The following is a 19245-nucleotide window of genomic DNA, read 5'->3' on the forward strand; positions in this document are numbered from 1 at the left end:
AAGATCAAATTGGTGATACCCATTTGAGTTTTTAGATCAAATTGGTGATACCCATTTGAGTTTTAAGATCAAATTGGTGATACCCATTTGAGTTTAGATCAAATAAGTGATACCCATGTCAAATCGAGAGTAAATTGTGAAGATTTGGAGTGGAAAATTGAAATGTTTTTGACTTACAGATCCAGAGGCAAGTGTTAGCTCGGTGTATGCGAGATCTATAGGTGTTGATGACACATGAACTCCGAAAAATGTTCCCCGATTGCGGAAATTGAATTTGATTGTGACATTCAAGTTCACCATTTCTGTAGCAACTCCAGATGCATCTGCTCCAGCATTGACTACAAATTGATCAAACGAAATGCTCTGCAAATAACATAAATAATCGCCAGTGAGCAAATGATAGTAATCTGAAACTCAGATGCATCTTGAAGATGAGATCTAATGATCAAATTACAGGATCCCAATTCGGTTTGGTTAACACATACCCATGTGAGATCAACTACTCAAATCAACGAAATTATGCAATTAGATTCATTAAAGAATGGAGAAGGTTAGAAATTTTGTTTACCCTCATCGTGATGACCGGTTTTTGAGGTCTAGCAGCGGCCCACAAAACGAGAGCAAAGAAAGTGAAGAGAACAAAAAACCCAACAACAAACGCCAGAAAATAACACCGGCGAGGGATTCCTCTCCGATGATCATCGTCGATGAGTCCTTCTTCTTCAATTGCATCAAATCCCTTTTCGCCTTTCCGAACCTGCTGATGATGATGATGGCTGCTTCCTTTCCTTGATCCGGGTCGGAGCGACCCGGAAAACCTGGTGGAAGAGGAGTTCCGGGAGTGTCGGCCAGGTGACCCGTTTGGACTCAGCACAGGTGTTGAGTGAAACGAGTTGGTGGTCTTCTCGCCGTCGTGCGAATCACGCGACGGACTCTGAACAAAGTAGACCGGCCGCCGTGGTGACCTCGTCGGAGACGACGCTGTCTGGCTGGTCACCTCCGAATCTGTCTTGGCGTGCATTGACATTTTAGTGGTTCTACTTCGATCTGAGATTTAAGAAGCAGTTTAGAGGTATATATATGTGTGTACCCACCAATGGGGTTTGAAGCTTTCTCTCTCACACAGTCACAGTTTCTCTTTCTAGAAATGGAGAAGAAGATTGATAAAGAAATTGGGGGGGTTAGCTCTGAAATCTTGCGGGTGAAGGCTGGAATTTTGGGGGTTTATTAATGTCGACAAAAATGAAGGTGGAGTGAATCCAGCCACATAAATAAATTTATATAATTATATTTTCCAATAATTAGGTAAGAAATAATTTAGATAGAAAGAAACATAGAGATTATTTAACAGTTGTTGAATGGTTTGATGTAGAATGATTAAGTGGTTTGAATGATTAAGAGACTCTCATGATATAATGTAAAAGGAAATATAATTGTTTGGTAATTATGTATAATAAAATTAGGGCTCTTAATGGTTAAAGGAGATCCATGATACAAAATCATTCAGATGGTTTTAAAACCATTAAGAGGAAAACTGTTATTTTGCAAAACAAGATTCATCTCTTAACGATTTAGATGTTACCACTTAATGGAACTATTAAAAAGTAAACAAACAACCCTTTAAACTAAGATTCATCTAAGAATGGAAATCTATCATTACCTTTACTTTTTAATTCTATACATAAATAGGATATGAAAAAACTTATTATTCAATTTGGAGCAAATTAAGATTTTTGTTTTGATGGTTTGTTAATAATTTCAATTTTCGTTTTTATGATTTACAATTTATTTATTATTTTTGTTTTTGGACTAATTTATACCTTTAAAAGTATAGGAGATCAGAACAATAAAGAATTGTAAACCACATAAACCGAAACAACAATTAATTATAAATCGTAAAAACAAAATTAAAAATAAATTATAAATCATAAGAATGAAAATACCAATCTTTAACAAACTAAAAACCTAATTTACTCTTCATTCTATTACTAAGGGGCATTTACTTAAATGCTTACTGGGTAAGTGCTTACCATAAGGTTCAATACTATAATTTATTTTACCGGGTAAGATTGTAATATATCAAAACGGTATCGTATGTAACAATTATTCGGTAAGCATTTATCCGGGTAAGAGTCGTTACCTTCACTTACCAAGTAAAACTCTTCATCTTTATCATTATTTTCATCCGGTAAGAAAAATTACTCTGTAAGTACTTTCTAAGTAACGTTTAATAAATCGCCCCTAAAGGTACAATTATAAATATTATATATATATATATATATATATATATTATTGTGAATATTTATTTTAAAATAAAATAATACAAATAAAATGAAATATTATGATGATGAGTCATATCAATTCACGAGATTTTTCTTCCTAACCATAAAGTTAGATATTGTTATTATATAAATGTAGAAGGTTATGTTAAATCAGATATCCTTTCTTTTATCTTTAAAAAGTTTTATTAAAAGTTAATTTTCGAACCGTTAAGAGGTGAATTTTGTTTGACAAAAAAAAACTGTCTCTTAATGATTCTAAAACCATCTGAGTCATGGGTCTCTCTTAACCATTCAACGCCTTAACTTCATTGTAAACAATTACGTAACAATTATATTTCATTTTGCATTATATCATGAGAGTTTCTTAATCATTTGGACCACTTAATAATTTTGCACAATGGTGCATTCAGTAACTATCAAACAACCCCATAATTTATAAGATTTTTTTTAAATCGATAAAATGGTTAGAATTATTATTAATATTCAAAAATATTATAGTCAATTCTAACTCGCTAAGATACTGATCTAACTCATTTTAAGTTATGAGAATATAAATCATCAAAACAGATAAAATTAGTCCACACCAGTTTTATATGTATAAATATGATTTATTAGTCGATGTAAATTTTTAACCAAAAACGATGAAATTTAAATTAATATTTTATGATTGGGTTAGAATATATTAGTTATTGAGAACACGTCTACTTGGTTCTATTTAATTTTGTGGTTTTACATGTTGATGGAAAAAGTTTAAAGTTATAAAAAGACAATCTTGTTCACAGGTTCACCCGAATCAAGCAGTTTATACTATGTTACATAGTTTATCATTTTGTTCAACTCGTTATGTGCATGAATCTTTTTTTTTATTAACTTATATATTCAATCCGCTATGCGAGCCGACTAATCTCATGATGACCACCTGCTTTATGGGTAGCCCGAAATTACAGCTCTTGAACATCCATGACCACAAGAGCATTTTTATTTCTCCTTGGTTAAATTCACTACCAACTAAATATGTTTTATCAAGCAAGTTGTTAAGTTGGGTGCGATGCTAACATACTTCTGACTTTCAACATTGAAAATAACCACTTGTGATATAATACACATGATATAATGTTCAATTATTTTTTTAATACCTTAATATCCAATCCGTTATACGAGCCGATTAATCTCAGGACGACCATTTACTTTGCAAATTGTCCGGAGTCACCGCATTTGAACCTCTGTGGCCACAAGAGAATTTGTATTCCTCATTGGATTTGAACCTATGACCTCCTGGTACTTTTGACCTTTGGAGCCAAGCTCAAACTAATCAGGCATCACCCTTATGGTTCAATTTTTATATTATACATTGATTTACTTTTTTTTAATTGATTTTTAAATTTAAAATTCACACATAAAAATTGAATGATGTACATCTTCAAGCACATTGTATGCATCATATCCTAAGAATTATTAGAAATACGAAAGCACATGACTAAGGGGCCGTTTACCAAACGCTTACTCGGTTAAACATTTATTAAGTCACAATGCCTTATTGGATGACTATGACAAGAACCAAGAATCTTACTGGTAAGAGCAAAAACAAGGACCGAGAGTTTTACCTGGTAAGTGAAGTTGACGACTCTTAATCTGTTAGTACTTACCGGGAAGATTTTTACATACAATGTCGTTTTGATGAACTAAAGTCTTGTTAGATAAGATAAGTAATAATGTTGAATTTTACCAGTAAACGCTTATCAAACAAGTGTTTAGATAAACGGCCCCTAAGACAAAAATCATTATAGCAATCAAACCGATGTTAGAGACGATCCCAAGGTGGGGTTTCTTGTTGGGACTAATATGACTTGATCCTTCGTATCATAAAAAGGACTACAAAAATTGTAGTCTCAGATAACTTTGACGAGCCAAAACATCTGGCACCAACTATTTTAATAATAGTAGCCAACTTCAACTACTGCACTATTCCATTGACATAATGACATGTCGTGATCGTATACGATCTACTCACCTAACACAGTATTTTATCATAACTTCTTTAGGCAACAATGCTGTGTTAATTGGTATGTTCAAATTTATTCGTCAAGTTTCAGTATGACTCGATAGATGATTCTTGTGTCTATACTGTCGGTTTCAGTCTATTAGTATTGATTGGTTTCAAGGATCATACATTTTAGAAAATTTTGATTGTTATTATGACCATAAAACATAGAGGGGGTGGATTTGCAAATATTTAAAGAAATGTTCAGAAAATGCCAAAGAGAAAAATTAAGTACCACAAAGCAAAATATAAATAATTAATTAAGTGGGATTTATAGGACTTATTTGGTCAGATGGACCATGATTATAACGTTTATACGTCTGAATATGCACGCCCTTTTGATTTAGGAGCCATCCGTCCACATTCGTGTCGGGACAAAATATTTGTTTTATCTATCATATAATCATTCGGTTTAGTGGCGGATCCAAAAACTTTTATAGTTGAGAGTACATTTAAAGGTATAAAAAAAATCAAAACCAAATAATTCAACCACAAATGTAGTGTCTGATTGGTTTGAGTTTGACTCCATAGATCAAAGTACCAGGAGGTCACAGGTTCAAATCCAAGGAGGAATAAAAATCCGTTTGTGGCAACGGAGATTCAAATGCGGTGACTCCTGTCTGCAAAACAGGTGGTTGCCCTGGGATTAGTCGGCTTGCATAGCGGGTTGGATATCCAGGTTAATCAAAAAAAAAAAAAAACCAAATAATTCATCCGGATGAAAACGGTTTTGGGTTTTTCTTTTCGGCTTAAACGGTTCAGTTAACCGAATAAAAATAACTCATTCAGATCGATTCTCAATTGACATTTTACTAATTCATCGATGTGTATAATTTTTATATTTTATATTTCGAACGAAAATATCAGTGTGTGCTGCAAAATAGACCAATTAACAATCAAAATATCAAGTTAGGGGCTCTTGCCTTGTTCTTGTTGGACACACAATAGAAAGTTTTACTAAACTGGTTTGTTGGGGGCCTAGGACCCCTACCACCATGCACTGGATCCGATTGTGATTCGGGTAATATTTTTTTTCTTCAGAAATAAGTTTTGATATTGATGTGTAAGACAAAAAATTATAAGTAAGGATGTATTTAATAATTCATAGGGATGCATGTAGCCAATTCCATTCATATATATAATTCAATTTGTTGGTTTAAAATATAAAATAATTGTTAGATCGATAAATTTGGTTTAATGATTTATGAAACTAGAGAAAGAAGTTTAGGGGGCGTTTGGTTCGTCGGAATTAGCCGAAATCTGTTGGAATTGGAATGGTAAATTTCGTTGCCTAAGTTCTATTCCAACGTTTGGCTAGCCATGAAATGGAACTGGATTCCAAAGATTTCATCATTTGAGGATTTAACAATTCCTTAGGAGTAGTGATGGAATTAAAATCCATTACATCCAAAAATAGTGTAAATGACAAAAATACCCTCATTAGACTTTTAATAACCCTAGTTGCTTTCATCTTCTCGATCGATTACTGTTTCTACCAATCGCTTCCTATCAAAGAACGTTGTCATCTTCTCGAACAATTGCTGCTTTCATCTTCTCGTTCGATTACTGCTTCTACCAATCGCTTCATGTACTACTTTGTATATATCCACAAGACGATTGTATATATATGTGTGTGTATGTGTGTGTGTGTTGAAGAATAAAAAAGCTTCCACAACAAAATTTCTGATTTTTGTATATGATTTTTTAATTTTAAAAAATATCAAGGAAGGGTTATTTTTGTCCTTTTTCATCATTTCATTTCAATTCTGTTGCAAACCAAACATGAAAATTCCAATTCATTAGACATATCACATTTCATTCATGCCAACCAAACACTTGGTCAAATATGAAAACATTTCATTCCAATTCCTTTGGCAAATTTCATTCATTCAGAAATCATTCTGCGAACCAAACACCCCCTTAGGGATCCGCCTAATCAATCACAAAGCGGTTTGGGTTAACTGGTTTGAGGGTTTAATCCCAGTTTTTTACATACTTCGTTCATGGAAGGACCTAGTTAAAAAGCAAACTGTAGCACGTGCCACCATTTTATGATTCTATCCTAATGAAAAAAAAAAGTTTCTCAAGGTTGCCACTGTATCATTTTGTCGGTTACCCTTATATGGCCTTTTATTTTCAAACTAAAATAATGGCACAAGTTCGTGATAGCATGGATAGTTAGTGTGGCTGCTTTTGTCCGAAGGCTGGAAGTTCATATCTCGGGTTTGTAAAGTTTATTATTTGTTAGCTTAACTTAACCGTGTTAAAAAAATTTGAAGCCAAAGGCCATCAAGCGGTTCGAACATGGGTTTTTCTCTTGTGCAAAAGCAAGTAACCAAACAATAGATAGTAGGGATGGTAATGGGGCGGGGATGGGACGGGGACCCCAATACCCGTCCCCGTCCCCGATCCCCCATATGTGTCCCCGTCCCCGTCCCCGTCCCCGTCCCCGCCGGGGATTATGATCACATCCCCATCCCCGTCTCCAACGGGGAAACGGGGATTTTTAAAAAAAAAAAAAAAACCAAAACAACCTATTTAGTAGAAGAGAAGTAAAGAAGAAGACTATTTAATCTCCATTCTCCATCTGTATGATAAATTGGAATACATCAATTTAATCTTCATGTCTGCTAACATCTATTTACTTAGCCTTGCATAAACATAAAGTAATAGAGACTGCATAATTTTACTTAGCCTTGCATAAACAGAAAGTAATAGAGACTGCATAATTTTACTTAGCCTTGCATAAACAGCCTAATCTTGTGTAGAGCATTAACATGCATAATCAAGGGAGAAGTAAAGAAGAAGACTGAAAAAGGGCCTTTGGGCTATGTTAGAAGGGAGCTGTTAGATAGTTTGAATGGGAATACAAATGGGGAATTAACATGAAACTATTAAGAGGAATTGGAGATTCACACACGTGAGGTTTGGAAGCAGAGGCGGTAAGGAAAGAAACACACAAGACTCTTTCTCGATTGTGAGATACACATGTTGAATTCAATCGGCTCRGAAAGATAGTAGACATGAATCTGGTTGGCAGCAAGGCAACAAGAGGTTGCAGTTGGCAGTTGGCAGTAAAGATGTTTCATTGGGTTATACTTTTTTTTTTTTTGAAACTATCTAAACATCCCCAATCAAAGTTATGTTAGACATTTTATCAAACACTTACAATGCGTTACAACCATACATTTTCGTTAACCATATACTAATGACTTACTACTGTATTACGAATCAGATATTCATCAAAACCTAGAAAACCATTCAGCAGGTACAACAGGTTTCAAATTTTAAAGATTAGTTCATGCACTCATCATGCATCAAATAGAAAATCTAAAAATCGAACTGAAATGTGTACATGCTTCGCTTGGTAAAATAACTACGATTGCTTCATACTCTAATCAATCACGGGTGCTTTACCTTCGAGTCTAGAAGAAGAAATACCGTCATTGATGTCTGAAGTGCAGGCCCGTCCACCGAACAACAAAAGTGAACAAGGTGATGTTGGTTGATAATCTTTCTTGTTAACAAAGGGCTAAATGATGAATTTGGATTCAGGTTCATGGAGAAGGTCTAGAGGAAGGGGCGAAGAACCAAAATGCCAAGAAGATCGAAGCGTCCAGTGTGAAATTTGGCCCCCAAAATAGCATATTTAACAGGCCAGGGGACAGGCCTGGAGAGTCGGAGAGGGAGAGCCTGAGACCGTCGCCGTCGCCGTAGCTGTCGCCGTCGCCGATTAGGGTAGGGAGATGGAGTCGTATCTTATTAAGGGTGAGGAGGGAGTCGTCGTATCATCAGACGTTAATAGGGATTYTGGGAGACGATGAAGAGAAGACGCTAGGGCTGGGCTGGAACTTCTTGGAAGGAGACGATGAAGAGAAGACGTTGGGGCTGGGCTGGAGATGGATGCATTCTCTAATGACTATTGACTAATACAATTAACAGGCCAAAGCCCAAAGCCCACAATACATATATATAAAACGGGGCGGGGCGGGGAGTGTTGTACCCGTCCCCGGCCCCATCCTCGGCTTGAGCCAAGCGGGGATCCCTGTCCCCGTCCCCGGGACCAGATTTTTCGGGGAATCCCCGTCCCCGACCGGGGCAGGTGGACCGGGTTACCCGACGGGTCGGGGTTCATTCCCATCCCTAATAGATAGGCATTAAATGAAAGAAAAAAGAATTAAGAACTATATTTTACTTAATTTTTCTATATATTTCTTTCAATAGTCAAACAAACTTTTATGGGTCCGCCTTTAATTTAGCTATTTTTTTTTATTAACATACGGCTAAAAAATTTCATGCGTACACGTTTTAAGGTATAGGTCTTCCATGATTTCATTTACTCTAAACTGCATAAAGGTTTAGGCTTTAAGAAGTACATTACGGTGTTGAAATATCTGAAAACTTCAGTTTTTATCTGAATTGATATTATAATTCTATGTAGACTAATAACAATATAAATTTGTGGTACTTATAACTCTTTCAGAATAATGGTTTGAATGGTGATGATTTATTCACAATTGGCTATTTTAATAGCAAATATGTGGACACATGAGTTGCATATAATTCAAGACTTTCGAAATTGACAAGGATTTCTAATATAGTCTTTCTATTTTGTTATGTACCTGACCAAAAGATTCTTTGTTTTCACATTTAATTATTATGTGATTGACACGTTGAATATTGTCATGTGATATAAGGTCATTTTTGGGACAATATTTCATCAAATGAAAATAATCCCTTCACATTTTTATCTTTGACCGTTTTATTGTAAATATTCAAAATGATGCTGTTAATAGGTCAAGTTATAATAGATGTGGTAGCTTGGAATCATTTGTGTTCACATAACGGGAACAAAGTCCCCACAGTGGCGGTGTAAATGCATGCCGACACTATGATCGTTTCCACATGGATTGAAACCATTGAGAATCAGAGAATTCCATGAACTTCTTGAACATGTTTAGGTTTGTGATTAAAAGTTGGATATTTGTTGGTGAAAAGCCTTAAAAGAATAGACTTATTTTCAAATCTTTGTGCACCATTGAAGCCGTATTTCAAATCCGTTCATCTCTGGATAAACATTTAATATTAGCCCCGACTCAGGTGATCAAGTTTACGAAATGGTAAAGAAAGAAAACACCCAAATGTTGCTTATAAATCCTAAGTTAACTCCCACTTACACCCAGAGAAGTAATTATCTCATAATAGACATAGAAAACATAATTAAAGACGATAAATAAAACTTAAATGAAACTTTCATTAAAATAGAACAAGAGTCTGTCGCTTCACTTCTACAATAAATAAGAAATAACTCTAAAAAACGAGAGTTATCACCGTACAAGTCTGGTTTTTATTCATCATTTGATGGCATTCATTGTCTACAAATTATTGAAACAGTGTACTTCTTTCAATTATTTTTTCCATTTAATGCATACTAATGTTTTTATCTAATAATTTGCTGAAAATATGTTGGAAACAGATAATCTTTTTTAATAAACGGGATAATATATTGGTGGAAATATATCATCTATTTGAACAACTATTGATAATTTATAGCTCTCTGGACAGAGGGGACGGAACCCGTGCATCTATTGACTTCATAACTACCTTATTACCTTTCAAACTTTCCTGAATTCTGTCTGTCACGTATGGCATTGTAGCCTTTGGATGAACTACGGCTTCGTGCTGCRGCAAAGATTTCTCTGTATCACGTACGCATCGCAAGAGCAAGTGAAACAAAAAAAAGTTTACATTTATTAAAAATTAAAAAAATGATATATAATCAAAATAATTATGTATGTATAAATACTACGAAAAATTCAAGATTTTTAGTGAACAAATGCATTTTTAAGGTAGAGCAAAAGCATTTAAAATCGTGATTTAATCTTGTAGAAAAATCAACACGGTTTTGACATGGCAAAATTCAATCGTGTTGATTTGAGAATACGCCACATTTTTCAAAATGGAATCCATCTTTGAGCAAGTCGTAAGACTACGTCTTAGGTGTAATCTCAGCGTGTGCCAAATTCCACCGTGTTTCAAAGAATTTTTATAAGTTTTTTGGTTAATTTTGAGAGATTTTTTCGATTTTTTACTTGATATCTTTTGTATTTTATAATATCCCAGATCACCCCTCAAACTTTAATATGTGCACCTTTCGTATCTAAAAAAATCTATTTATAAAAATCGGTTGAACAAGTCTACGGAACCCCATAGATCCGCTCCTGCATAAATATATCAGCCACATGTGCGTTTGGATACATTGCAAACTTGATTATTACAACTGAGTTTTATACCGTTTGTATCAACAACTTTTATTCAGATTTTGGATTTTCTGACAGTTCACCTGTGATAACTCCTGACGATTCGTGATCTTCCAAAGAATTAATCGGTACGCATACACTACCTTGGGTAGGGAAAATTACATGAAAAAGTAACGTACTTTAATTTGATTCATACTTTGGTTAACGTAGTTTCAAAATTTTCATTTTAATACCTAAAATATAAAATTTTAAATATTTAAGTACTCGGGTAATCGGTTGAAACATAAACCGGTTACCATACTGATGTGGCGAGTAATGGGATAAAATTGGGTTGAATAGCAAATAATACTGAGTTTGATACCACATCATTTGTCACATCAACATGATAACAAGTTAGGTTTCAACCATTTATCCGTGTATTTAAATGTTTAAAACTTTACATTTTAGATACCAAAATAAAAGTTTTAAAAATAAGTTATCCAAAATAAAAATTAAGTTAAAAGTACGTTATTTTTTAATGCAAATTTACCCCATGGAGTAGTTAAAAAAACTAAATTTAATTATGAATTTATGAGATTATAAATTCTTCAACCATACGCTACGCTTGAAAATGAACTTTAAACAACCACTTTTTTAGTCCCCCGCTCCCCAACTTCTCCAGACTTCAAACTTATCTCTCACAGTAATCTGTGTGTAGTTGTTACGAATCATCCCTAACAAGAAGGAGATATGCGGCGATTCCATGATCATCTTCTCGTAATCACTTCAATACTTCTGTATCTTCTTCAATCATCATCATCTCTCAAGGTCTGTCTGTTAATCCCTTTGATCTCCTCGTTTTTCTCCCATTTTCCCCTCACTTCCAAACCATCAATCGTTACGTTACGTCTCTGTAAAAACAGATCGGAGAAACGTGTTCTACCGCCAACAACAAATGTGATTCCGGGTTGCGTTGTGGGACGTGTCCGGCGAGTGGGAATACTCGCCCCAGATGCACTCGTATTCAACCCTTCAGTCCTACTTCTAAGGTCTGTCAGTTACTTTTTAATCAATTTGGGAAGAACTGTATGAATTGAAATTGCAAGGATTCGATGTGTGATTTTGTGAATTTGGATTACAGGTTAATGGTTTACCTTTTAATCGATACACATGGCTGACAACTCATAATTCATTTGCGGTTTCGGGTACAAAATCACCGACCGGGGGACCGGTTCTGGGCCCGGCCAATCAGGAAGATGATATTACTTCTCAGTTGAAGGTAAGTAAAAACATATTTCGAATTTCTCTTAATATCTCAAAGTTCATGATAGAATTATCCCAAATCAATCTATTGTCAAAACTAGTTACCATGATTTTTGTGATAATTTCTATATTTAGACAGTAGATGTGATGGTTTTTCTGTTTAATTTTCTTTGTAAACAGTTTATACAACATTTTTGACATATAAAAATAACTCATTGACTTATTCCGGGATGACACCGATAAGAAGCAGTTCGGATAAACAACTTATACTGGTGCCAAATCGGTAATAAGGTGTTTTTGAAGAAGTTAAATTCTTCAGACTTATAATAAAATGATAAGTGTTTTTATAGAAAAACATAAGTTGTTTCAAATAAACAATCCCAAACATCCCCTAAAAATGTAGAAGATGAAGTTTAATCTGACACATTTGAAATTGATTTTGTTAGGAGGGGGTTTATTTCGTGTGATAGGATGATATAAAAACTTGTGGTCCCATTCAAAAGGGGACGTCAAGTGGGATAAAAAATGTATTGTTTTTGTTTAATTAAAATAGGTGGAACAATAATCAGAAATGAAAAAAGAATTGGTAAATTACTAAAATATCTATGTCAAATTAAAACCCTTAAACTTTCTTGAATTCTTTAACCAACCTACCTCACCCTCGACTGATCCTATCATGTGATCCTGTCCAATCCCATCATGTCCTGTCCAGTGTTGTTCATATACTAAACGCAACCTTAGTATAGACATGAATGTTTATTAGAAGAAACTTAATAAAGAATGAGTCTAAACGAACCCTCTTGTAAATCCATCTCTCAACCGTGTCAAAATCAAAAATCTTTTTTATACGTTGTTTTGATCCAAGTCAAGGTTTGTTTAGCAACTTCTAAGACCGAATCAAATGCATTATAAATGTAAAAATATGGATATGAAATTCACACATGTATATATATGTGTGTGTGAACGACAATGTGAAAAAGAGAGTAAAAGTAAGAAGCATAAGAAAAGATCTGGATTCTTGATCATTTTAATCTTAAACTCACCCATGAATTGGGCTTGATATAGGGATTGGTCCGATGCATCTCATCCTAATGTGCATCCGAAGGTGTAGATCCATTTTTACACTTCTCACTTTAACTTTTTTTTCACTGGAACCCAACCATATATATATATATATATATAATTTATAAAAAATATTTGTTTAACATTCCCCAAAGAGGGCTGTTGATAGTCTGCTACTGAAAATTTCCATGATGCTGTATTATCTATTTTTAATTGATTAGGTACTGAGAATTGATTAAACAATTGATGTATTTATTGAATGTTAGCTTATTGTATAAGCATCTAATCTCTGTTATATTCCCTTCCTGGGAAATGATTAATTTTATAAAAAAAAGGTTTGTTTTTATGCTAATCCAATGGCCAAAATTATTCCCCTTTATTTCATTTGTTATATATATATATATATATATATATATATATATATATATATGTGTTAATCATTGCAATAAAATTAAGTTCGTAGGAAATAAAAAATGTATAAGTGTTCTAATAAATCACTTTATAAGAACTAAATATATAAGACCAAACTTTTACGTGCTGTATTCAAAAGTGTTGTAATAAGTTTATTAGATGTTATTGGACGTCTTAATTTTTTTTTTCCAAAGATACTTTTAAAACCGTCATATTAGGCTTTTTATAAGACACTTTTAAAGAGTATTCTACACTTAAGGACCTTTGTTTTATAACACACTTTTTCAAATGTTGTCCTGCAAAATGGCTAATATGACATTTTGTTACAAAAATGTTCTCAAAATCTTTTTAACATATTACAACACTTTTAGATAAGACATACAAGTGTTTGGTTCTATAAAGTAGTCTACTAGGACACTCACGTTTTGGTGTCCTATAAACCCGATTTTCTTTTTGTGAATCCAATGGCTAAGATTAAATCCAAGTGACGTTTGTTGGTGTTGGATTTTCATATCAACTAGACTTGAACCATTTATCGTTAATATATGTTGAAATCTTCTCTCCTTAACAATTATTTTGAACAACAATCTGATATGATTCCACATATTCGAACAGTTATATTTTTATTTCTTTGTTAATGTAGAATGGGGTTCGAGGGCTAATGTTGGATATGTATGATTTCAACAATGGTATATGGTTATGTCACTCCTTCGGCGGTAAATGCTACAATATCACAGCATACGTAAGTTTACACGAATTGGAACAAAAGTCGCGAGAAATTTGAGTTGTATGACGCATAAATTTTCATCTTTTGTGTTTTGAACTCACAGCAACCGGCTATTAACGTGCTACGAGAGATTCAAAAGTTTTTACAAGCAAATCCATCGGAAATCATCACCATTTTCATCGAGGATTATGTGACATCCCCAAATGGATTAACAAAGGTATTTGATGCATCCGGTCTCAGTAAATTCATGTTTCCCGCGAGTCGGATGCCTAGAAATGGTGGAGATTGGCCCACAATCACAGATATGGTTAAGCAGAATCAACGGTTGATCGTTTTCACTTCCAAATCCTCAAAAGAGGCCTCCGAGGGGATCGCTTATGAGTGGACATATGTCGTCGAAAATCAATGTAAGTTTTAACATAAATCTTTATTACTATGATGTTCTCTCAAGCATACAAACTCAATCCTTTCTCCTTGATATATGATTGAACCTCCCTCCTAGCCAAAATAGCGGTGCATGAAAGCGGTGTATTATAACGGTACCGCAAATAGCGGCCCCTATTACCGCTACTGACCGCAATTTTGATACCAAATAGCAGTGGCTATTACCGAATTTTCTTGTTGTGCTCTTTAAGACTCCTTTTTTAATTTAAATTCTATTTGGGTTTTTGTTGTGTAATTTATTTGGACTATTTAGAGTCAAACTTAGGCCTGCAAACAAAAAGGAAATTGATTAAATCAACAATAGAAAGAATTAGGTCAAACTTTGGTACCGATTCCGAGTCCAAAGCTCTGCTCATCGATTCCAAGTGCAAAAAGCTTCAACAGCTTGAGTTTTCTTCTCAATGGTTTTCTGCTCGAGTTTTCTTCTCATCTTTGACAGCACAACTCCTATTACTATGTTGCTTGTGTGGTCTGAATTGTTTGACTTTATATGTATTAGACATACAATATTTTAAATTTTATATATAATCGTATTTATTTTATGAAAATAATTTTTTTATCGCTATATCACCGCGATAACCGCCATTTCAAATCAAGATCCCGACTGCTATGTTCGTAATGGACCGCATTAACTGCCTAGGTCGCACCAAGCGTTGAACAACAGGTTTTTATTATGTCATGTCCCATCTTGTCATGTGTACCAAACAACAACATTTGTGTCTATATGCTAAATAATATATACCAATGGTGGAGAAACTAGATTTCTTTAAATCTTTAACACTCGAGGTTTAAACCCCAGATGGAAACGAGGGGAAGATTGCCGGTTCTTGCCCAAGTCGGTCTGAATCCTCTCCGATGAACACAACATCCCGATCACTGGTTCTTCAGAACTACTTCTCGACTAATCCCAACGTCACGGGAGCCTGTATTGATAACTCGGCTTCACTCATCTCCATGATGAATACATGCCAAGAAGCTGCAGGCAAGCGTTGGCCAAATTATATCGCCGTTGATTTTTACCAGGTATAGAGCTATATGGAATTGGTTCATTTGAAAACCGTAAACATTTTAAAAACCGAAAAATAAATGAATATTCATAATAAACATCCATGATATTCTTTAGTTAATTCATTATGAATAGTGATTGGTTAGCAAGTAAACCTTTTTAAAGTATAATTTTGACTTTTGAAGTCAAATCTGAGTTGCAGAATTATTCTATGTTTTTGGTACAGAGAAGTGATGGTGGAGGAGCAGCTGAAGCCGTCGATGAAGCAAATGGTCGTTTGGCTTGTGGATGTCTTAGCATTGCCTATTGTGGGGTATGTTCTTTCTCACAAATTAATAACGGAAAATTCATTTTTCTATATATTTAATGGTAAAATTTCCTTTTGTTAATTAAAAAACGTAAAATTATACATTTTTAAAACTGTGTCCTTTGGAAATTTATTTTGGATGAGAGGAAGTAATTCAATAGATACCATATGAAGAGAATAAATGGCATTCGTGCAGGTGAACGGAACATGTAACGTACCATTGCTTTCGCCTCCACCACCGGCACAAGCATCGACGGGAGATTCCGCTGCTTCGAGCACGGGTTTCTCGATTCACAAAGTCGTTCGACTGCAATCGTTTATCGGTACACTGCTCTTGTCCACATGGATCTTGCTATCACTATAAATCTCATGTATCTCAAGAGCGTTTTTCACTCGTCGGTGTACTTATAATCTTCATGGCTAATCTACGGGCACTCACTTGTATATCTTCACTTACATGTTGCATATATGGTTCGGTTATATCTAACGGTTCTACACGAACACTTGACGTAACTAGTCGCAACCATCAAGATTCCGGAAAGAATTAAAATTCATAGATGCGTGATATGTTAAACGTGTCTGGTTTCCAACTTTGATTTCATTTGTAACATACACGAGTAATCGTACCAGATGTCTGCCTAATTCACACACAGGCTCACCTTTGAAAACACGTCTAGTAGAGGAGGTATTCAGTCCATCTGCAACTGATGTGGGATCTCATAATCCACATTATTAGTCTACAGTTAATAGAATCACGAAGGAACAAAACGTTGAGATCTCGATCATCGTATCACTTGTGTAAAAATATGTGTAAAGGATCAAATTTATTCGATAAATTTAAAAGAACACCAAGGAGTCGGACTCTTATTATCTCTTCTCAACCCGTTCAACATTATTCGTGTCTCAAGTCGAGTATCTGGAGATGCGATCATGGCCATCGATTATCTGTAAAGGGTCTTCCGAATCTGTATAAGAAAAAACGTATACATTAGTAAGCGAAAACCAGTCGATCAAACATTTTGAATCCCAACACGAGAAAAGAATACATACCGTAGGAAGCTTATTTCGATAAATAACATCCAATCGAGCATCAAGCGTGTTCTCGAAAACAATCTTTCCATCTTGTGAAGCTAACACGATCCCTCCCGAGCTTTCAGATCATTACCGAACCAACGTTAGTCGTTGTTTACTTGCCACTTTATCGTTTTTACAAGGTAAATAAACATTTATTGCCACTTACTAACAAGAGATGATGGTTTTTACCAAGCTGTCGTTTTGTTAACTGTGAATCTTAGTTACTCAGTTAATGTTTGGTAAACGACCTCTTAATCGTAGCTTTTAGAATCTTATCATTCAAATTCGAAAAATAACCCATTTGATCGATCAAATATGGTTAAGGCGGAAAATAAGAGTAGCCATTACCATGAAGGACGATGAGGGTCATTGTTGTTCGGAGGAGCCGGGAGATACTCTTTTCTATCGATATCGATTTTCGGAGACGATAATTTTGTTTTTGCAACGTATGCTTTTTTTGCCTCCTCGAGAACACCCTCGACAAGCGTAACGTCAATCTCTCGGCACCGCAACACCACCGAAGGCTCCCGCAACCTTAAGAGACCCTGCAAGTTTTAAAGAGTTCGATCGTTTATCAGAACACATTCAATATGATGTCGACTAAAACATTTCTAAGTGTACCTGAAGAATCAAGCTGTGGACGAGATCTTTATAAGTTCTTCGGTTACTAGAAACATTAAGAAGCTCCTTTCGAGCCGATTCTTTCATGGCGACTACCACGTCGTCTTGTGCTTGAAGAACTTTGATACGCGATGCATTCAGTTGCATCGAGTATTCACTGTACAAAGATATGCAACTTTGATCAAAATTTCAAGATTTGTACGAAAAATCGAATATAGAAACCGGAGAAAAATACCGTCTCATTCTCTAACAATCCTTTTAGAATACTTTCCAAAAACGTCTTTTAGGAGAGAAAAGAGGTTCCAACGTATATTAAGAACAAAATGGTCCAGATTTAGCTGACGTGGGATTCCGACGCTTCCCACAAATCAAATTTTCGTTTATTCTCACGGCATTTAGATGTGATCCGACGTAACGTAATGTGCAAGAAAACTCACATTTTCTTTTTAACCTCGACTTGCTTGGTCTTGCGCTCGTATTCCTGTTTTATTTTCTTCTTATCGGTGTCGACCATTTGCATTTTGTGAATGTTGAATTCCTGTAAATAACAAAACAAGCATCGTTTAACATCCGTTTGGGATAACTTAACGATCCAAATTCGAATCCGTTCAAAGAATTCTGAACGGATTTTTGGGTACGGAAAAAAAAAGATAGAAACCAAGATGATCGGAGGGAAGAAAAACGAGGACCTCTTCAGCAGAGACGGAGATCTCGTTAGCTTTCTCTTCGGCTTCTTGCCGAATGAATGCAACCATCTGTTGTATCTGTTTCGATACATCTGCATCGTTCATCTTTGCTTTTCCGGAAACAAATCGAGAAACGAAAACAAATCCGCGAATTAAAACTGTTTGTATGAATAAATCTGAATCGAATTCAGATCGAGATGATGGAAAAACTGTGTTAGATGACAAGTGAATTTGGAGAAAAGTTGTTTCTGTTTAGCAAAGTTTTGGGCGAATTAATCGGAACAAGATTTGGACTTTATGTTTGAATGGATTAAGAGCCAAATCGCTCCCAAAAAACCATTATTTCGGGCGGATAATTCATAATTCGTCGCTTTCGAATATGATATACCGGGTTTATTTAGTTTTCGTATGACTGATAACTAGAGATGGAAATTTTACTCATTGGAGCCGGTACCCGTAGGTACCCGGCCCTAACGAGGCGGGGATTCCCCGATTTTGACGGATAACAGGGCAAGGACGGGGATTTATTTTCATACCTGAAGCGGGGTTGGTGTTGGGGATGACATTACCCGTACCTAATTCGGACATGATTAATTCTTTATCTATAATCTATACTATATTATAAAGCATTTGACTAAAACTCTTAAAAACTCTTAAACCCTTCTCATGTCTGAATACGTGTAACTAACTGCAGATAAACACAATCAAATAAAGGATAAACATGTCATTTTAAATATAAAAAATCTAAAATATAATTAGTATAATCATTCAATTTTAATAGAATACTTAATTATTATCTTTATAAAATTTATAATATTAAACCAAAAATAAATTATTTTATTATTTAACTTAATTAAATTATATATAAAAAATATATTCTATATTATAAATCATTTAGCAAAAACTCTTAAAAACCACTTTTTATGCGTAAAGTACTGTTTATTAATGCATATTACTTAAAACTCAAGATTACAAGTAAATTGTACATAAGTACAACTTATTAAAGCTCCATATCTGAATTCGTGTAACTAACTGCAGATAAACACAAACAAATACAGGATAAACATCTCATTTTAAATATA

The 19245-nt window shown here is 34.6% G+C and overlaps 3 protein-coding genes across 3 annotated transcripts in view; 1 reads left to right on the forward strand and 2 right to left on the reverse strand.

Moving 5' to 3' along the window:
- Positions 1-1179, reverse strand: part of LOC112515295 — a 2004-nt gene extending 825 nt beyond the window's left edge. Inside the window, exons 1-2 of the mRNA XM_025122017.1 lie at positions 569-1179; positions 178-363 (exon numbers count right to left, since the gene is read on the reverse strand). Coding sequence (XP_024977785.1) covers positions 178-363; positions 569-1027 — 645 coding nt within the window. The 5' untranslated portion in view covers positions 1028-1179. The remainder of the gene's footprint in view (positions 1-177; positions 364-568) is intronic.
- Positions 1180-11197: 10018 nt separating this feature from the next.
- Positions 11198-16392, forward strand: LOC112515293 (PI-PLC X domain-containing protein At5g67130-like). Its single transcript, XM_025122015.1, has 8 exons — positions 11198-11390; positions 11486-11611; positions 11704-11841; positions 13942-14040; positions 14129-14432; positions 15269-15492; positions 15702-15788; positions 15979-16392. Exons 1-8 carry the CDS (start codon positions 11313-11315, stop codon positions 16144-16146), a joined length of 1224 nt encoding a protein of 407 aa, XP_024977783.1. The 5' UTR covers positions 11198-11312; the 3' UTR covers positions 16147-16392.
- Positions 16393-17200: 808 nt separating this feature from the next.
- Positions 17201-18268, reverse strand: LOC112515938 (V-type proton ATPase subunit E1-like). Its single transcript, XM_025122919.1, has 4 exons — positions 18167-18268; positions 17915-18015; positions 17478-17634; positions 17201-17401 (listed from the first exon to the last, which is right to left on the reverse strand). Exons 1-4 carry the CDS (start codon positions 18266-18268, stop codon positions 17201-17203), a joined length of 561 nt encoding a protein of 186 aa, XP_024978687.1.
- Positions 18269-19245: the final 977 nt, after the last annotated feature.

The sequence above is a fragment of the Cynara cardunculus genome (assembly GCF_001531365.2).
Source record: "Cynara cardunculus var. scolymus isolate 2C chromosome LG 7, CcrdV1, whole genome shotgun sequence".
NCBI lineage: Eukaryota > Viridiplantae > Streptophyta > Magnoliopsida > Asterales > Asteraceae > Cynara > Cynara cardunculus.